This window comes from Paramisgurnus dabryanus, chromosome 20, assembly GCF_030506205.2.
Source record: "Paramisgurnus dabryanus chromosome 20, PD_genome_1.1, whole genome shotgun sequence".
Taxonomy (NCBI): domain Eukaryota; kingdom Metazoa; phylum Chordata; class Actinopteri; order Cypriniformes; family Cobitidae; genus Paramisgurnus; species Paramisgurnus dabryanus.
Window position 1 is genome coordinate 2,568,422 of NC_133356.1, and position 22,112 is coordinate 2,590,533.

At 35.1% G+C, this 22,112-nt stretch overlaps 1 protein-coding gene across 3 annotated transcripts in view; it reads right to left on the reverse strand.

Annotated features, from left to right (window-relative positions):
* Positions 1 to 22,112, reverse strand: part of LOC135786566 (zinc finger matrin-type protein 4) — a 152,536-nt gene that overhangs the window by 14,027 nt on the left and 116,397 nt on the right. For 2 of the 3 annotated variants that reach the window (XM_065296034.1, XM_065296032.1), the window contains one exon: positions 17,846 to 20,900. The exons of the other annotated variant lie outside the window; for it this stretch is intronic. In XM_065296034.1, coding sequence (XP_065152106.1) covers positions 20,896 to 20,900 — 5 coding nt within the window. In that variant the 3' untranslated portion in view covers positions 17,846 to 20,895. Of the gene's footprint in view, positions 1 to 17,845; positions 20,901 to 22,112 lie in introns of those variants that run through there. 3 annotated transcript variants of the gene reach the window in all.

The window sequence follows — 22,112 nt, forward strand, 5'->3', positions numbered from 1 at the left end:
CGCTCTGCTCATCCTCAATTGCCAAAGGACTCCTGCTCTATCCAAAACACACCTCCCCACTTTTACACACTTTTAAACATCGTTTCCCCTCCTGCATTTCCATCAAACCCTGTCTCTTCCCCAGAGGACCGTTGACTCCATAAACAAACAGACCAAAACAAACGCACACAACTCCACTGATCTGGCTTATTTACAGTTATAGTCTGATGTTTATTCTTATTCTAATACGTTTAAAAAGCTAGACTACATTAAACAACACATTTAATGATAAGAGACAAAACATCTGGGCTATTTTATGTGGCAATTATTATTTCCCCACAATGCAGAACTGTATTAAAACCATTTGAAATCATCAGCACTAAGATCACTTTAAAAATACTTGGCTATTTTTTAACAGCCAAGGGACAAACCCAGCCGCTGGGTTAAATTAACCCAAAAATGTTTGCTGACCAACAATGGGTTAAAACAAGCCAGCATTTTTTAGAGTGTATTTTTCTGTAAATATTGATTGGCCTTTATATTACATTATTAATTTAATGTATTGATTCTTTGACACAAAATGGTTATTTTCAAAAAAGGTACATGAACACAGCCTGTTGGATTGTAATTTAACTTATACTGGGTTGTTTTGACCCAAAATGCTGTTTTTAGTAGCCCATTTTTGAGGACATATATAAACATTTTCTGGATTAATTTAACCTTTGGGTTTGTCATATTTTGACCCAATGCAAGGTTGAAAGTAAGCCAGCATTTTTTAGACTGAACGGACTGTCATGCCAACATTCAAGATTACCTAAAACATCATTAAAGTTCCTTTGCAAGTTTTTATCAACAGCATCTGTGGAATGAATAATTAAACAAAAAATGATAAAAATTCCCCTTCAATGGAAGTTTGTGTTGGTTTGCATTATATTTTTAATGCTTTCAGCAAAGGTGCATGGAAATGGCATTACTTAACAGAAAGAGAGATAAGAGGGGAGGGTCTGTGCCCAATGCTTTACATGTTTGCGTGACTTAAAGTTGAAGATTATTCTAACTTTGTGTGTTTTATAATTCTGTTTTCCTCCAGCTCATAAGCCTATTTTAAGATTTTTGTTTGTTTGCTCAACGTTTAAGGGAAATTGGTGCCAACACTGTTGGACTTCCCATAAATGTTAAACTATTTCTGGAACATTAGCCTGAAAAAATATATTCCACTTAATTCCAAATAAATTTAATTTAGTTAAGAGTTTAAGAGCCCACTAACCAATTAACCAACATTTTAAACAAAATACCTTGTGATCTGTGAGTGGCTGAGAGAGCAAAATTAGGTAACTGTTATGAAAGCAAAAATGTTGAAGAACCAAAATTGTGAAGCACCAAGAAGTTTTGATAAGCTGGTAAACTTTTAGAGAGCTTGTAAATTATATTTAAATGAACTGAAAGGTTTGACGTTATAAAAGTATTTTTAAAGCATTTTGTGTTTTATTGGTCAAGAGAAGTGGGTTGCCAGGGAAACCCATTAAACCCTGAAAGAACAGAAAGAACATTATTTTATGATTGTTTTAAAATATCTGTATTTCTCAGGCTTCACCTCGAAAAGTGTAATCATTTTATTTGGATGGCTTATTCGTCATTTTGACTGCTTGCATAAATCTTTATTTTAAATCTGCTTTAAAACTACCACAGTATTGTTCAGAGACAATAGAGACTAAAGTTCTAACACAAGAAAGTATTACAGTAGGTAAATCAAATGTATACTATTGTTTATACATAGATGTATAAATGTTTATTTCTTTTAATTATCAAAATCTTTTGCAATAAACAATTCTGTAAACCATGAGTTATATCTCATAATTTTATGTCAAGTTCTTTTCAGGTATATTTATAACTTGATTTTTTGCCAGCTGGCCCAATAAAGTTCTTTTAACCTTGAAGTCATCAAAACATATTCATGGACATTAATTTTCCATTAGCAGAGCTGGCTGATATGACAGCCATAACAAATTCATTTCTCCGTGTTATGCAAATTTTGTACGTGCATATTTATACATGCACGGATATGCTTTTAAAAAGTTTCCCTGGAAATTACAATCTCTGGGAGATGAATGTGTGCAACACTAAGCCAAAAAGTGTATGGCTAAAAAGGAGCCCTAAAAAGTTAAGCTAAAAAGTTTTATGCTGAAGACAAACGTTTTACACTTTAGTCTTCTGCCTGCTGCGAGTTAACAGTTTTAACAATAGTTGTCTCTTACATAAAATTATTTGGCAGACACTTTCACCTAAACTAAATTATAGTGCATTCATGATATGCATTTTATCAGTAGGCTATAAATTCCCTAGCAATCAAATCCATGACCATGGCAATTTAGGAGCCACTTTTTACCAGAGAATTTTACCATAATTTTAACTATGATTACTGTTTAAGTTGATCCATAAGTCTGTTTATTCATAAAACAAACAGAGGAAAAGGGTTAAACTATTGATAATTGCTTAGTGATAAACCCCATAACTCAGCCTATAGTGATAAGCTATATTCATCTCCTGCACTTCTGTTTTCAGTTAATGTTGAATGCTTTTAGATGTTTTATACAGTTTGACAGTTTATTAAATATTAAAAACTCGTTGCCAGTTCATTATAATAAATGCATTATAAGAGATTCCTCTGACAGATGGTTGAGAAAACATGTTTGATTCACGCAAGCCAGGCAAAACTGTGGCTTTATACCAATTTCTGTTTGCTTAATGTATTCCTAAATAGATGAAATTAAATGTGGGATGGTGATTTAGTGTTTGGTTTAGGTTTTATGGCCTCTGTTGCAGCGTGATAAACTGCATGATAAACACATGCCAACATTTATTGTAGATTAGCTCTCTGCCTTTAAGAGGTAGGAAAGGTTAGCTGGCTACATATTAAACATTTCATAAAGCTCAGAAAATAGGTTGTTTAAGAGGCATTGTGATGTCAAATGATACGTTCATACAGAGATTAGGATACATTTTCATAAGAAAACTTTGAAACGTCCATAAAAAGTCATCTTATGTTCTCAAGTCATTTAACAGTTAAGCAATAGCTATTTACAAATATTCCAAAGAAAAGTTCATGATTTATGATTTATGAATGATTTAGGAATTATTTGGCAATACAAAGAGGATACTATCTAAGCATTAAATATACTTCTGTTAGTTCCATGCAGAGGAAATTAAATAAAAGCTTTTCACAATAAAACCAGTGGGATTTTACAGATGTAAATTTGTATATATTTTTATTGTACAGTATAAGTGTGTTAATGTTTCTGAGGACTTGGTGTTCAGAGAGTCATGTTTTTCTAGTTTTTTTTTTTTTTTTTGCTAAATAATTTGTAGTTTGTTTAGTTAATATTAACAAATTTTTAGCACACTAAAGTTAAAAAAATATCCGGCCCTCACATGGTGACGTTACTTACCATCCAGCCCTTAACCTACAATGAGTTTGACACCCCTGACATAAAGGGCCCTATAATACACCCGACGCAATGCAGCGCAATGTGCGACGCAAGTGTCTTTTGCTAGCCGCAATGATAATTTTCACGTTTAGCGTCACGTTGTTTAAATAGCAAATGCATTTGCGTCCAATTTTCCCGGACCCGTTCTGGTCTGAAAACGAGGTGTGTTTAGGCGCATTGTTGGCGCATTGCTATTTTGAGGCAACTAAACCATTTTTCCCGCCGTTAAATTAGCAAAAGTGGATTTAGACACGTCCGTTTAGACCGTGCGCTTAAGACCATGCACTTAGAACGTTAAAATAGGGCCCAAAGTCTTTAAAAGATGTCTGGGAGTTTTGCTTGAAGCAGTTTGTGTAATCTAAAAAATATATTTTAACCTGTTTGCCATTTGTTATAAACTTTAGATACGTTCATGAATGAATGATTTACTGGTTGAACACCAGTCTGTTATTGTGAAGACGCCCCTAAAGATGGTGCAGCACAAAGCAAAACATGATTGGTTGTTTATTGTATCAGTCAAATGTCATTCTGGCTGGTACTTGGTCAAACAAAGTGGTCATGATTCCCAGACTTTCAGTAATCTGCAGTTTTATGTTTCAAACAGAGATGGCGATAGATGCAAAAGTTATGGATTGGTGGATTCTGGACAGATAGACGGACAGACATGAAAATATCAATTCCTTTTATTTGTTCTCTATTGATTTATATATATATATATATATATACACACATATCTTTTGCCCCATTGGGTCCTTACAGCCAGTGTCTGGATCGTAACGGTCAGATGGATCTGACCTTCAGTTCCCCTACAGTCAAATGGCTTCAGAAATAGGGCACTAATAGAAAGGCCCGTTTACTCAGGGGTCTGTCTTTCACAGACTATTGAACGTGACAGACCCTATGGTGTCTCCAGTCAATAAAACTTCTAAGAGCATAGAAAGAAAATTTGATGTTTGATCTAACACTTTTAGCATCCTGTAAAAGTGCAAATAAAAAGAGTCGGAGAAGAAGTGTTGAGGACACATGAGAGTCCTGCAGGTATTCATGGGACTGAAGTAGAAGTGGTTTAACATTAATTCCTGTTTACCAAGCGATTGCTTTATTCTCCTTATGGAAACGGTGTCAGATACTGTATGTGCTGGGTCTCATGGGACCTGTCAATGCAATAAACAATCATTTGGAAGGTCAGGGCAAGTTGTCACATTTCTTACTTCAGGAAGACTTTACAATAAGGCCTCATTCATTCAAGTTAATGCATTTGCTACAGTAACATGAAATGACAATGAGCAATATAGGTTTACAGTATTTACTAATCTTTGGTAATGTTATACTTTGACAAGTGAACTAATTCATATCTTTAATTTTATTATAGACTTCTAACTGTATCCTATGTATGATCATGTGAGATTTATATGAGTTATTAAAGAGAACTTAATATAGTAGATTCTCATGTGAACAGACAGAATACAGTGTGCATGGTGTGTTTTAAATAGCATCGGTCCTGTGGTGTCTGGCATCTTAATGATGTTCTCAGTTTAGGAATACAGTTTAGGGGCTTTTGTCATCGAATAACAATGTGTTTCTCATACATTGGGCAGTCTGTGATTTGAGCTGGCCACTGTGATTGACAGCTCTGACATTATATGAGATAAATGACTGGGGAAACGTTGACACCTCTGTGACAGTCTGACGGGGTTGTTTTGTGGGGCAGCTTAAATTCGAATGTTGTAACCAGGAACTGCAGAATCCAGTCATTTTGTTTTCTTACTGGATTTAGAAATCTGAAGTAAGTTTCTCAGTAAAGAGATTAGGATTTTTATAATCTGATTAATATGTGACCTTACCTGAGAAAACCCAGATAAAGTCATTATTGTGATTTATTTTTTTCTATAAAGAACTTTTTGTAAAAATATAACCCTGATATCTTATTGACTAAGGTCATGTCAACGATTGAAATAAAAGTGAAATCAATTATTGAAATCAAACTTTTTGCTCTTAACTCTTATTTCGTCAATTAAGGGAAAATATTTGCATAAAAAAGTGTTCCTGATGAGGTTTTATGTTAATCTGTAATGCCACGCTTATCCACTAGATGGCACACTTACCACTTACCCAATTTATAAAAAACTGAAGCAAAAAATTTTTTACTAGTTTTAAAATCTGTGAATGTTTTGATAATCGTTCTGAATCAGATCTCTAACAAAAGAGCTTTTTGCTAAAAAAATACCCATATTTAGGAGTTTATAATCTGTTTTGTTTTTTGTTTGTTTGTTTATTGTTTATTTGAAAGCAGAGGGTCTGTTCTTCCATTTGATATATTTGTATGTTTATATATTTTCAATAGAAAATTTTCCAGGAAGGACTTTTTGTGAAAATCACAAAAAATGCTGGCGAGCAACTTTTCAAAAAATGGCTGGCGGGGAATGAGTTAAAGGGCACCTATTATACAAAATCCACTTTTACAAAGTGTTTGGACATAAATGTGTGTTGGCAGTGTGTGAACACAACCACCCTGAATCCATCCACCTCTTCTTTTTTAATCCCTATTAAACCAAAGCAGTCTTATTAGAGATGCTGTTTTGATTCCCTTATCAATGTGATGTCACACTGCTAAAGCCCCGCCCATGGCTGCTTACTGACAGTCCTGTATTATCATAGTTTCTGCCTTTAGTGAGTTGGTCGCTGTCTGATATTTTTTCTGTTCTTCTTTGCAAATCTTTTTTAACCAAAGCAAGGTACACACACACACACACACACGCACGCACGCACGCACGCACGCACACACACACACACACACACACACACAACGGCACTTTTTTGCTCCCACCCAAATAGGGGCATTTTAGACATGTTGGCACAAATAAAATCCTGAGGTTCTTGCTTGTAATTAAGACGGGTGCGGTGGCGTTCATGTGCGCATCATCTTGTTAAAAACGATCATTACAACATGACATGATGAGTGATTTCCAACACAACCCACGTCTAAAGTTATGTTGCTATAAATGTCACCTCTTTAAGTTTTAACCAACAGCTGTGTTTTACATTTTGTATTTGTCTAATGCTTTTGCATTACACTACAAGTACTGTATCTATTTGATCAGTATGTGTGGATCGAACCCATGACGTGATGAGCCACAAGAACTGAAATAGTCACCTAAACGACAGGCTTTGATGTAATGTTCAGTTAGTAAAAGGCAGAAATAAACAGCAATTAGTTCAGACAAAATAAAGACACAGGAGTGGCTGTGCGGTGTCAAAAATAGAAACCGAGCCTCCATCAAAAAATGTCAACAGCGCCGTTGCTTGTAATGGGAGAAACTTTAGACGTGGGTTGTGTTGGAAATCACTCATCATGTCATGTTGTAATGATCGTTTTTAACAAGATGATGCGCACATGAACGCCACCGCACCCGTCTTAATTACCAGCAGGAACCTCAGGATTTTATTTGTGCCAACACAAGAAAGTCATGTCAATATAAATGAGCATCAGCTTTGCTCTTTATGTTGCTTGTAGTTTTAGTCCATAAAAACTGTCTTTTCTGTTGGTAAGAAAAAGAGGGAAATATAAAAATTGCACATAGTAAGAAAAATTGAACTGCTACCATCATCCGTCATTCAGGTGCAAGAATGAAAAAAGTGAATGTTAGCCCAGAGTTTCTTCTGCTGATGCAGGCAGCAGAGTTGGATGTAAAAATAGCTCTCAGTCCCCATTTCTCCCTAAAGGAAAGTGGACTTGATCGTGAGCTCGGTTTCATGAGAATACCTGGCCTAGTTTTGCCTGTAACCTCTGTTCTCTCTCGCTGTGAGAGGCGGTGGGGTAAAGCACGAAACTTACTGCTTTCTAAAGGTAATCCGTGTATGATGATGAAGGAGGTATATCTGTACTGCACAGAGAGTCAAGCATGTCATGCGTGTAATGAAGCCAAACTGAACGTTTCCTTTGAAGAGACTACAAGGTTGAGGAGAAACTTCCTCACCTACCAAGCAACGAAGCCATGCAACAGTTTTACTACGGCTTTTCAAACTCGCCTCATCTCCTTGGCAATGTTTGCTTGGCTATAATGAACATTTGTGTGTTACATATCAGTGGCAGTCCGTGCATTTCACACCTTGCCCTTTCTGAATTAATCCATTTGAATTAATCCATCTTGTAATACTATTATTATGACGTCACGCAATAGAAACACATCAGCCGTTAAATTGCAAAGTAAAATAGAAATGACTGTATTTTACACCTGAAGGCAGTCAAATTTTACTTTATTAAAAAAAGACACAAACGCAGCGAATATTATACAGAAACCCATTTGAAAGGTATTTAAAATAAAGGCAAACTCTTTTTTTTTTTGCTAAAGAAAATGGTTCTTGAAAAACCTTAACATGTGTTTTGAAGGATCAAAGTATAACAAATTACTTTGTTGACAGTCTATTGTTTAAAGATAATGCAAAGAGTGTTTCAAATGTTTGCTATTAAAAAAGTGATATTCACAACATTTACATTTTACAAATATTATTTGCTTAAATTATTTGCTTAATTTTCCCATCCACGGGATGGAAATCGGAATGATGAAACTGCCAACACATCTCATGGCAATTCATCACAATTTTTAAAAGTGGTGAATTTGTATGATTTTTTTTTGACAATATGCTTTTGCCTCAGTGTTGGTTGGTTTAGGGGTGAAAGGGCATACACACCCAACGCAAATTCAAAATTTTTTGCATATAGATTGTATACAAATTCAAAGCAAAAACACAAATAGACGCAAACTCGTGCAGGGAGTTACGAATGACACGAATTAGGTGGCGTGATTGCCATGAAAACACACGCTATTCGCCGTGAAAAAAAGAGCGAAATCTTTAGAGCGAGGAGCTTCGCGTTTGGTGTGTACGCAGCATAAGGGGTGAGACTTCATCATTGCTTTTTTATGAAATTCATACGACAGTACTGTACGAATTCATGCAAATCAGTCACCTCATAAAATAGCTATGAATTCTCATGAAACCAGGCTGAACGGCAAACCTTGCTAGCAGGTGCTGCTTAATATTTAAGACAAGCCAGTTTTGTAAGAAGTATATAAACTCAGAATTAAACCCTGCTTAAAAACAATAGAAACCATCACCAAAATTCTAATGGATTACTGGTTATAATGGGAATTGTATTGATTTGAAAGAAACTAGTATCTCAGGTGGTCTCTACTAATCTGTTGAGTTATGTTATCTTATTGATGGGGAACCAACTGAACACCATTACACTTTACTAAAATACGGCCCAAAATACAACACAAATTAATGATAATGGTTTTAAGAGTAAATGCTTCATAATGGTTTTGTAATGGAAGTCATTGGAATTTGTATTAAATGCATTAAAATTTATGTAATTGTTTTTATAGTTGTTTAGCATTAGAGTGAAAAATACACAACAAAATGAATCCAAGATGGTCGAGATGAGGACAAAAGTGTTTTTGTCTTATGATTTATTTGTTACGAATGATTTTATCTTTGAAATGCATTCATTGAATTCCAATTAAAAAGAGTAAGTGATTAAATATGATGAAGTACTTTTGAAATGTTTACTCCAGCCAAGCATTACCAAATAATTACAAATAAAAAGTTGAATGTTTTAGCAAAAAATAATTATAAGATGTACCATTAGCCAGAAATTTAATTATTCATACCATGGTTTTGGTCATAACTGTCATTAGTATTGTGTAAGAGAGAAGTCTCTCCCATATGGCTCATTATTTAATGACACAGGATTTATAAAAGAGCTCCAGCTTTAACAGTCCACAGCTAAACAATATAGTGACTAAAAACATCTCATCCTCTTAAATTCATGAACCAAACAGATGTAGGATGATCTTAAATATATATTTTCTTTTCTCTTTTATGTGGTCTTAGTTTGTCATATAAATAAGTCAACAGTGTAAAGTAGTTTGATTTAATTTCTAACTTTACTTTCAAGTTTCTGAAAAACAAATCTTGTGACTCCAATAAAAATCTAGTTTGAGTAATTAACTTATAAAACCTGTAGCCCACATATTTTAAGTTAGAAAAACATTGAGTTGGGTGTTATCACATGTTTATCAATGACCCAGACTCTTAATCACTAAAGGTCACAGTCCATCCAGAAAAACGTAGAGTTTTTTTGTGATTGTTGAGGGTCTTGCGGCACGTTTTCTTAAAAAAATGCGATGGAATATGCGGGATAGTTATGCAATTTTATGCGATGAAATTGCGGGAACTTGCAAAAATTTCAGGAACTTGCAAAAACTGCGGGAACTTGCAAAAACTGTTTGCAGCTTTTCAATGATGTCACATAATCACGTCACTTCATAACGTTCCCATGGCAGCAGGGGACATGGCTGCACTTGTGTGGGGTAAATGCAACATTTTTCAACTTTCTGCTAAGATATATTGTGATTTTTGCAACGAAAATGCAAGCCCACATATTTTGCGCAAGGAAATCTGAAATTTATGCTGTGAAAGTGCGGCGTATTTGAAAAAATGTGATCCCCGCATAAATATGCGTACTTTGGCTGATTATGCATGAAATCATGCGATCACATAATCGCGTTTTTCTGGAGGGACTGACAACAACACTCGCGTGAAGATTATTGCTTTAAAATAAATTAAGATTAAAGGTGGTGTGTGTACATTTTAGTGGGATTTAGTGATGAGATTGCGAATTGCAACCAACAGGCGCAATGATTTTACGTAGCGCCCGAAAAAAGTTCCCTAGGTAACTTTCAATGTCCGGGACTATTTTGGACAGTGCGTAATATCATTGCGCCTCCTGCAGCCATATTATGGCAGCAAAGTCCTTGATTATTACGCTAGAATAAGAGTATATAGAGTAAATATGTGCAATATTGGTATGTCTAAATTACCATTACACACGCAACATATGACATTTGACCACCACTGCGACAGTGTGCAACCTTTGTTGATGCTTCTCGTACAGTAGCCTAGTTGGAGTAATTATGGAGTTGCATAAAGTTTTGCCATTGATAACTGGGAACGTCTTCTCTTAGAAAGCATTTTGAGATGAGACTTAGGAGCACAGCAGGGGTTGTGTAGGTAGGCTGTATATTTTCTTGTTCTTTTTCATAAATAGGTCTATTTGTGTATAGTTATCAGGTTCCATTTGTGCCGATGGTAGGCTAACTTACTTGAATGGCGCAAAACAAAGCGCACTTTAGCCTGTTTCATTCGCCCATTCATGGCGCTGTTGTGTTGTTGAGAGAGGTACGAGATAAAAAATAAAGCACTTTAATTGGACTGATTTTAGCGTGTGTGATTTATGCGGGTACGGGTCGGGTAACAAGCCAAATATTAATGGATCTGGGCGGGTGCGGAGTTCCTAGCCATATCGGCCTAGAAAATCACAACTTTTAATTTTCCATCAGTCTAAGTACACAATGCAACTACAGAAGAGTCAAGTTTTAAATAGGAAAAATATTGAAACTCTTTGGTTATTTTTGAGCATTATGCTGATGGTCTAATCTATGCTAAAAGATTTTTAAATAGCACATTTTATCATTAAAATCCCATTCAACCTTAATGGTGATCTGAGGGGGCGGGATAGTGCCGGTGAAGGGGCAACGCCCTGGTCTGGGACTAGTATAAGCCCATGTCCAAAAACCACCCTATTGTGACTTAAGTAAATAAGTAAAAAAATAATAATACTTGACAGATCGTATTTCAAATAGTGTTCAGTAGTAAAACATCAATGGGGTAACAACACAACAAATAGATACATACATATACTAGTAATGATAACTAGTGTTTAATTTGCTCGATATGATTTTCTGTTCATCTGAAATCAATCATTGAATGTTTGTGACTTTATCTTCTGGGCCTTGGTGGTCTGCAATCTCAGGATGAACAAGATCTTCTGGGATTGAGAAGCATCATGGTTTTATGATGGAGGAAAACATCTCAAATCAATGTTGATCAATGTCATGTCCCTTTTATTTATGATGCACTTTTCACATAACACAGTTCAAAATAGTTTTATGGAGAATCTTACTGTACCGTGGTAAATGTCTACAAGCCTTGATTGAGCGTTTTAATAAAAAATTGTAGATAATGTTGACTCCCCAGTGAGTTACCCAAGAGTGGTTTTGGTAAAGAACAGAAAACTCAAAAACATAAATAGTGCCGAATAAAACCTTGGGCTAAGCTGTGGGGGTCAATTCCCATTTGACTATTCAGCATAAACAATGCCGATATTATTTAGCTACAAGTCATGTCTTAATAGTGCAAACGGAGTGGATTTTCTGTTTGCGGTTTCTGGTTTAATCTAATCACAATAAAACGGATAGTCTCAACATTCAATTAAATCTGAAATATAATCAGTATTCACAATGCATACTATAATAAACATGGTAATATAGATGATCATAACCAGTTTTAAGTGAGTCTATCAATTACTTTAATGCATAATAAACACTTTCACAAACAGGATGTTCATTATGTATTTTAATGAACTATACAATGTATAATCTATTTGTAATTACAGTACAGTTAGTCAGGGTTATTATTGAAAAAAACAATAATGACACTAGGAAATCGGCCATTTCTGAATAATAAATAAAGACTGACCAATCAGAATGATGCATTACTGAAGGCTGTGCAAAAAATGAAAATATATTCTGCTTAAATAATGTTTTAAGGCATCATAAATGCATTAAAAAGCTTTGAAATGTATCACTTTATAAATCGCTGCTCTACCTTCTGCGTGTAAATGGCATGCAAGCGTATACATGTAGGTGATAGGTCTGTGTGATATGCCTTGCACGTGTCATATTTCAGTGTTTTGTCAGCGGTGTCTGCTATTGAGATCTCAATATGAGAAGGAACAGTAGTGTGAAAGCAGTCCTGAATGTTTCTGACAATGACGGATGATGCAGACGTCTGCTGGAAGTGAGCTTATTAGATAGCAAATGCTCCAGAGTCATCGCTGACATTTATTTCAGTCAACCGCTGGCAATTCCAAAATCAGAGGTAAAATCTTATTACGCTGACTGACAGCTAGCATTTCATCATCAAGTGCGAATTGTGATCATGTTTCGGAGAAATTTGTTATTGAGGTTAAGGTGTACAGAATTTTAGTTTCAAAAATCAGGATTATAAATAGCACGCTGTATTTTGTAAACGTCATTGCTTAAATTTATGTCAAATGATGCGGGAGGACAAACATAAAGTTTGCATAAAGTGTACAATATTTATGCTACACTTCTTTAATACTATAAAACAAATGGTGCATTAAGATGTTTTTGTGTGATGTTGATTTCAAACGATCTATATTATAAAAGTGTTATATAAATAAAGGTGAGGTGGCAGATTAGATGCTGGTGAAATTAAAAGTAGCCTAAAGCCACATGTACTGCAATAGACTGCATTACTGTAGGTCTGAACACAACTAGTCGCCCGCTCCCATTATAATCAACAAATCCTGTCTACGCTGTAAGCGCCTTTAATGAGAGTGAATGGCAAAGTGAAACATCAGCATATGCAAATTCTGTCATCACTGATTGGTGCAGAGTGACAGCACATCTGCTGCATATTCAAACTGCACACTGCTTAGCTGCAAAGAGGGGTGACAGGAGTAAAAATAACAGCAACTATTTACATATTTATTTACTTGTTAGTAAATTTAATTTGTCTTCCTTACTATAGGCTAAACCACATATAAATGCATTACAATTCATACATTTTATGAATGCATTTGTATGCAAAAATCTAGAGTTTACTTAAAGGTTGTAGTAAAAAATAGGTTACATAATATAGGAATTTAGGATGTATTAATATTCTCATGCCTCATAAGGCTGCACAACTCTTTCTAAAAATTTGTAAAGATGATTTTTCAACATTTTTGTTATTTAATTTATGCAATATTGTGACTGAATAAATGTTGAATGTGTCAGTTTGTGTGAGTGCATGCGTGTATCACTTAAATCTGTTTCATCCAGATGGGAGTCACAGCAGAGAAAAGCTCTTTAAATTGATGAAAATTCTGTCAGAATTTATTGTCATCAGAAAAAAAATACTTTGGCAGTCAATGGGTACCATCAAATGTAACCGTCATTTATCAAAATACTGTATCTTCTTTTGTGTTCAACAGAATAAAGAAACATACACAGGTTTAAAATAACATGAGGGGGAGTAAATGATGACAAAATTTTCATTTTTGGGTGAATTATCCAGAAAAGATAGTTCATGGCTCATTTTTACATCTGTGAATGTGACAAACTCTTTACATTATCATTCTGCTGTCCAACATTGCTGTGGCTTTACTGCAATACTAGTATCAGGTCATATCAGCTCTGTATATCAGATTTATTTTTGTACATGAAGGACACGCAAAGATTCTAACAAATAAAAATCAAGAGATCAAAGTCATAACCTCGGTTGCTGGAATCTTACAACCTACATCTTACGTCAACATGAAATAGTAGATTTACTAAGTTGTTGTGCGTGACTCATCCATGCATTTTATTCCAAATTAGGTTTCCCTTGATTTTGGCATAAACGTTCACTGTTCACAAGCCATGAAACTTCACTCAGAAATACGTGACATTACATTAGTATGTGTAATGTATGTGAAATAGGGAAATCAGCATAACAACTCATACGCATGCATCCATTATGAAATGTGAAATAGGGTCATATTCATGTTCCTGGGTGTCGCTTTAGTATTAATGAGCAGGAGATGTACGATATAGCTCATACATTTGCATTGCCCTTACATTTATGCTTTTATCCAAAGTGACACAGTGCATATGTTTTATTAGTATGTGTTCCCTGAGGATCAATCCCATGTTAATGATTGTGTGCTGGAGTCATAGCACATGACTCTCAGTAATGGTATAATGTGTGGATTTGCAAATTTAAACAGTTTGTAGATCATCTATCAATTTCCCTTAAAATAATTTTGCTTATTGATTCAAATATATGTGTCTGAAATGAATGGCACACTGTTGTTATACTGTAGGTAGCAGAAATGACCTTGAAAATCAATTTCAGAGAGCAAATGAATGTCACATAATCTGGCTCAGTGTCAAGTGCCAGCAGTGGCGTGTTTATCTTCTGTAGATATGACAGCTGAAGGTGATTTTATCATTGGCAGTACAGTAATGCTTTAAAAAGGATCTGCTGTATTTATGTATGTATAGATGGTCTTTGTCTTTCACCATATCCATGATATCAATATAAATGTCAATTAAATCAAGCTGCTTTTAGACTCAGGGTCATTGTCCTCGTGTTTCCTTTAGCAGGTTGTTACCAAGACTTGATTTAATTTCCCAGGTAATTAGTTTACAGTGCTGATCCTGTCGTCCTCTAAAACACTGTCCCGTGTGTGTGTGTGTTACTTTGAACCTATAACAAAACAGGCCTTATACCCTAAAAAACAAAACAAAAAAACTACACAATACCTGCTTATTGGATTTAAAAAAAAATTGTTAAAATTTTAATTGTTGACCTAAACTGTAAAGCAACACAGACATATAGGGCCCTATCATACACCCAGTGCAATGCGCAACGCAAATGTCTTTTGCTAGCCATTTTCATGTTTAGCGCCACAATGTTTAAATAGCAAATTAATTTACGCCCAATTTTGCGCCCATGGTCTAAAACGAGGTGTGTTCAGGCGCATTGTTGGCGCGTTGCTATTTTGGGTAACTAATGTCAATGGCGCAATACTGTTTTTTGTTATTTAATGAGCACATTAGTAATATGCGCCTATAAACTGGGCATTTCAATACAAATATAAACAATGCATTTTTTTAACATCAATCTTATACTGGTGGTCTTCTTTCTCCATTTAGTTTTTCAGTTTAAAGTTTACAAACTCTGCTATCTAAATAGGGAATCGGCATGACGCAAGTCCAACTATAATGACAAGTAATGACACTGATTTTGATATGACACTGTATACCATTAGGTATTTTGAAATTGCAATTAAACTTACATTTCATCAATAAAATGACAAGGAAATAATTTTTATGAGTTATTTTTTTAAATGTGTGAAAACACATTTTTTTGGCTTTATACTGTAATTATATTGGTGGGTCCCGGGATAGATTTAACTAAGTCAAGAAATGAAAAGAAAAGTTTGTAAGCCCCTGGCTTAAGGCAGAATTTCTTATGTAAAACATTAGCAGGGGCTTTCCATAGTGAATTGGTTTGCTCGAGAATAAATTGTTTACTTTATGCAGACTTCACTGCGTTATATAGCGGTGTTCTTTATAAAGAAACACTTCAGAACTTGTTGCATTTTTTTTAGGAATTGTGGAATATTGTAACAATAATCCAAATTGCAAGCAATATATTTTATATAATTTCGAGTTTGTGAAACCTGCAACCTCATGCTAAGCGCGTTCACAGTGTGGATGAAGCATATTGCTTCATGGCCACGTTTCTGAAGCCACGCCTGCCTACCTAAAATATAACCGCTTTGATGAGCTTTAATTTGTAAAATGTGTTGACCTTTGTTTGTTTGAATGCCTATAAAGAATATGGCGCTGGGCATGCAGCTGCCTCAAACTAGGCTAAAAAAACAAAAACATATCTCGTAAAATCTTATCAACAATAATCGCAATTACAACATCAAGGGAAATAATATAAACAATTATAATTTCTGCCATAATCATGCAGGCCTGCCATAAGGTATTATAATATTGCAATCAACCTTCATTCATGACAAGAGAAATATAAAATACTAAACAAGAATGAATGTGTGTTTGGGAACCCCTGATTAATATTATCATAATAAATTTGCCATCGGCCTTATGCCTTCATTTACCAAGGTGGATTGCCCAGAAGCCGCATGGCCCGCATCAAATTATTGGTGTAAATAATTTATTTCTGATATTGGATGACCTGCTTAACAAGCAAAACACATGAAAGATATAATCAACTACTAGAGAAAAGACAGAAAGGGGAGGGCAGCCAGCAGATGAATTTTGGGTCTCGACAAAATCAGACCAACAAGATCTAAAAGCTGGTGATTTTTTTAGTGTAGCTTACATAGTAGCCAGAGGGGACTTAAGATTTGATGGATTAAATGCACATATTGTAGAACTAAATGGCTCAGACCGACCTTAATGACGAATGACTTACACAAGGTATACTTTTGGGAAACACATTCCCAAAAACGTTTCGGGAAACACATATTAACTATAAGTAAGAGCTTTAAGTATAACTTAAAGGGATAGTTCACTTTAAAATGAAAATTCTGTCAACATGATGGAAAACATACAGCTGATGGTGACCATTGACTTTCATAGTAAGAAAAAAAATATTTTGGAATTATTGTGATAAATGATGAAGAAAATACTTTAATAAATAATGGTAAGCACACAGTTGACGGTACTCATTATATTCCATCATATTTTTTTATTCCTACTATGGAAGTCAGTGGTCACTATCTGCTGTGTGTTTACCATCATTTCTCAAAATATCTTCTTTTGTGTTCATCGGAAAAAAATAAATTCATACAGGTTTAGAACAACATGAAAATGAGTAAATCATGACAGAATTTTCATTTTAAAGTGTACTATCCCTTTAAGAGCGACGTAGCTGAAGAAGGTTTCAGAAAACGCAGCACTCGAACTGACAATACATCAGTCTAAAAAATGATAAAATTGTCTGTAAAATCTATTATCAGTGTCTGATTCTCAAGCCTTCTGCCATCTGTGCAAGTTAGAGACACATGAGAGGTGGAGATAAATGCTTAACACTATAAATTTGTTTTTATAGAGGCAACATCTAAAATTACTTCTTAATCTACCCTAAATGTTTACGCATTAGACTTTTTTCCAACCTGATATTCAAAATCACTATATAGTGTACTGTTTAAGACTTCATATAACTAGGTTATATTAATGAAGTTTAAAGGTTTATTAAGTGCACATAGTTTATGAACGAATGTACCACGATTCACCCAGACATTTACCCTCTTGCTTAAAGCAGCATGTTTTTATAGAAACCAGAACAATATGTACTAAAGTGAATAGATGGATGAGGACTCTAGATGTATCTCAATAAGAACAAATCTTTATAAAAGTATAACGTTTTGAGCTGTTCTAAAATCTGCCTCATGCTTTTGTTTGGCACGATCACACTTTTGTTTTTGCATCATATGCGATTTGATACAACTAGTTATTAAATCACAAAGTATTACAATCCAAGAATACAAGCATTGCCAACATAATTTTTAAAATGAATCTTCTAAAATATTCCAGATGCACGCCAACTTTCATCAGCTGGCATTTTGAATGTATGATGTTTGATTGAGATCTTTAAAGGGACAGTTTACCCAAAAATGAAAATTCTGTCATTTTCTCATCCTAATGTTGTTGTAAACCTGTTTAAAAAAATTTTTCTGATGAACACAAAAGAAGATATTTTGATAAATATCCAGTAGGAAAAACAAATATGATGGAATTCAATGGGTACTGTCAACTGAGTGGTCACCATTATTTATGAAAATTTCTTCTTCATCATTTATCACAATACTTCCATAATACTTGTTTTTCCTACTATGGAAGTCAATGGTCACTATCTGCTGTGTGTTTACCATAATTTCTCAAAATATCTTCTTTTGTGTTCATCATACAGGTTTAAAACAATATAAGGATGAGAAAATGATGACAGAAGTATTCCTTTAAGATGCAGACCATACCTTTCACACAAATGCACTACCACCGTACAGTTTAAAAGTGAAAATAATTATAATCAAGTGTATTTACAAATGTGCACAATACAGACTTTAAAATTCACCATTTCACATAAAATGCACAACATTTTTTGATGTACATACATATGTTTTTATATGTTGTATTTAATAGATATTTTTTATAATAAATATATTATTTTTCCCACATCATACATAACCATAAAATATTCATAATCCACTTGCAGTTGAAATTGCATTCCATTAAATGAACAGCAAGACTGACATTTAACTTTACATGGTCAGTAAAAAGCTAAAGGCTGAGTTAAAACAAAAACTGATACAAACAGACACATCTAAACAGCCTGAGTTAAATATCTGCATCACTACAAAAACTTTTCATATGAATCGCACTTGTGTGTGTGTAGGGATGCATCGATATATCGGCCTATAATCGATAATTGCGGATAAAAGCATTATTTTCCCACTATTGGACATCGGCCGATTGTTTAAAGACAGCTGATGATCAAAAAGGCTGAAAAAAACTCATGTGGTGTGATTATTTTGGGGTTTTTATGACATAATAATTTGAAACAAGGAGTTAAAAGCAAAACTATTGATATCAGTAGATGTCTTAGTAAAGGAATATCAGTATCAGCACAGATATTTTGTATCGCTGCATCCCTACTAATGTCCATTGCCTTGATGTAGAAACCTCACAATCACAAGAAAACCCCCCATAATCCTGAGTCCTTATAGCCAAAAGACATCCAAGCTGTTTGTTTCTATTATAGCATCACCTACAAATATCAGCCATCCAATCATCTTAATATAAACAACATCATTATACAACAGTGACATCATTGGGGTGACGTGATGGTTTTATCAACAGATGTTTTGTAAAAGCCAAATCAATCACTTATTGTTCAAAAAGCAGCACACAAGAATCTTCAAGTAAATACTCCACAATAATAATCCTGGACGAGCGCTTTACTAACAACGTTATTCCATTATTTACAAAAAATTAAGGTTTTGTGCATTATTCAACCTTGCCATGATAAAAGACCTGGCTCAGTCGCTACCATGATACTCTGTTTTGCATAAATGTCACTATTTTGACATAACTTCAGAACAGGGCCTCACTTATAAAATGTACAATCCAATCAGATATAAATTTTAAGACGGAGGGGAAGATTTTTTTTATATTTTTTGGAAGTTTTAAATGATTTAAATTTTGTCCCTTCATCTATCTATCTTATGGCTTCGGAAGACTTTAAAAAAAAAGTATCACTTGCGAGATTTGTTTGGAAGATTTACTGCATGTCTTGATAAATGAGTACAATTACATTTGATCATAAACATCATGAATTTTATGATCAAAGTGCAAAACGTTTGTAAAACGTTTGCAAAACATTTATGCATCCACATAAAGTCTGAATTTAAAAGCATGCATATGCACTTTTCTCATACCAGCACACTGTCACAATAAATGTATTTATCTATTAATGCCATTGCAGCATCTATGGCTATATTCATGACGAGAACCGATTAATCTACACACAAGTTAATCTATACACAAGTTTGGCATCTCCAATTTACCTAACTAGCATGTATTTTGATTGTGGGAGGACACCGGAGTACCCGGACTAAACCTACGCCGACACAGGGAAAACATGCAAACTTCACAAAAGATGTCCCGACCCAGCCGAGACTCAAACCGGGGACCTTCTTGCTGTGCTATCCTACGAACTAATAAAAATGCTGACATGCAAAAATCTGTAATATTGTCCCACCATTCAAGGATCTTGTGGCCATTCTGTAAGATGATTTAAAAACAATTAGGACATTATGGTACATTTTTATAAATGAGGCCCCAGGTCTTTATCGGTTTAATAGCTATAATATAATCTAATATCACAACATATACACCAGAAATGCTGCATTTTTCATTTCTATGCCAATTTAAAAGAAAGCAAACACAAAAGGCATTCGTACTTCAAAACAGCGGGCACTGAGCCCCAGTGTTACAGGCAGTCATTTTGGCATAGATTAGGATTAAGCTCAGTGCCTGAATCACACATTGTGAATTATCAACGAATGAGTCGTGGCAAAAAATGCCAACGCATTGCATCTGTACTTCTTTAAATGAAGTACTGTATAATCCATTTGACATCAACGATTAAGCAGCATCAGACTGCAGAAATGTTCAGTCGAAATGACACTGATGGATGTGTGAATAAACAGGAATAGAGTTGAGTCTGGATAAAAACCATCCAGAAAATGTGTCAAAAAACAAAAGTCACACAAAGGCAGCTGTATTGAGTCCTTACTGGCAGAATTCACACACACAGGACAAAGTCCTGTCATCGGCATGCCAAAGTGAATAACCAAAGCAGCGATGACCGGTTCGACGACAGGCCACTGCATACGAGAGTCTGAAAGGCAAACGTAAAAGTAGTTGGAACATCCCATGTAGATTCAGGCCGGTGTACTAATGTGACGTGATGGAGATCGACGAAATTTGTCATTTTTTCAGAAATCAACGCAAGGGTCCTTTTGATCAGAGTTTGGGGAAAGATGCTCCCAAAATTGATCAATGTTTCAGTGGTTGAAAGTGAATAAAAATATGAAACACTTGAGAGCTGGGGAACCTCAGATATCGTAGATGGATGGTCCTGCAATCTCCTCTTTAAACTCTTACAATGGTCTCGGTTTCAGCTGAAGTGTTTCTTGTTCTTCATTGTTGATGTTGTTTCAAACTGAAAAAACAAAAACAACAACACAAAAGTTATCATGTTTTGTCACTGTAGATGATTACTTTTTAAATCAATTAGTCAAGGTTTGTTTTTTGTTTGCTTATTTCTTAAGGCCATTCCAGCATCCATGGGCATCCTCATGGTCAATCCAAACACAAGTTAGGGAAGGACAATTTGACGTCTTCAATGCACCTAACATTCATGGTTCCAACACCTTAGTTAACTTCAAATTCAAGGACCTTTCAAGGACTTTCCAGGTCCAATACCCTCAAATTCAAGGACTAAATTTGGGGACACATTTCAAGTGAGAGCAAGATTACATCGTGTTACCTTAAAGATACATTGTTACAGTTCCCTTTTGAAGGAACTCGCACGGCGTCACTGCAGTGACACTTTGGGGAGGCATCCAGGGGTAAGTGCGTCTGAATGTGTATATCAAATTCAACCAATGATGAGGCTTAATGACAAAGACAGGGTGACACAGGAGCCAGGAAGTATATCGCTATCTGAAATATTGCAGAAGACGGCGTTACAGGGACACAGAAAGTATGGCAAGGGAGACGCAGCGTCTCGTTCCCTTCTCAGGGAACAACAGTTACATACATAACCAGAGACGTTTTCATGTGTCAAACACAACTATGCAGAAAACTTTCCAGAAAAAAAAACGTATTGCATCAAATAGATTCAAGCACTTTCAATGACCTGTATATATGTCTGTATATTTTCAAAAATTTCCCAGGGCCTTGAATTATTTCTCCCAGATTCACAAACTTTCAAGGATATATCATAGTATCCACTGAGCCACTGCGCCGCCCCTCAATTAGACAATATACGCATTTGAAAGCAAAGACACAGCTTAATCTGATGAGCAAACAAAGAAGCAAAGATTTTCAATTAACAATGCTGCTTTAATTTCCTGTTGTTGTCAGAGAGCTGCAAATTAAAGCTTAACAGCAAAGCAAAATAACAAAACACTTTGAATCCCACCAGACTGGATTTAACTCAGGTGGCTGCATTCACGTGCTATCAAACTTTGGATAATTCCCACTTCTGAAGTCAGGATTACCAGCTTGTTGTGTTCAGGTGCTTTGTTGACGAAAGAATAAGGAACGCCAGGTTTATACATACGTGTGTCTTGGGAAAAATTTATTTAACTCATTCCCCCCGGCAGCTATTTTTTGTAAAGTTGCCCCGGCAGCATTTTTGTTGTGATTT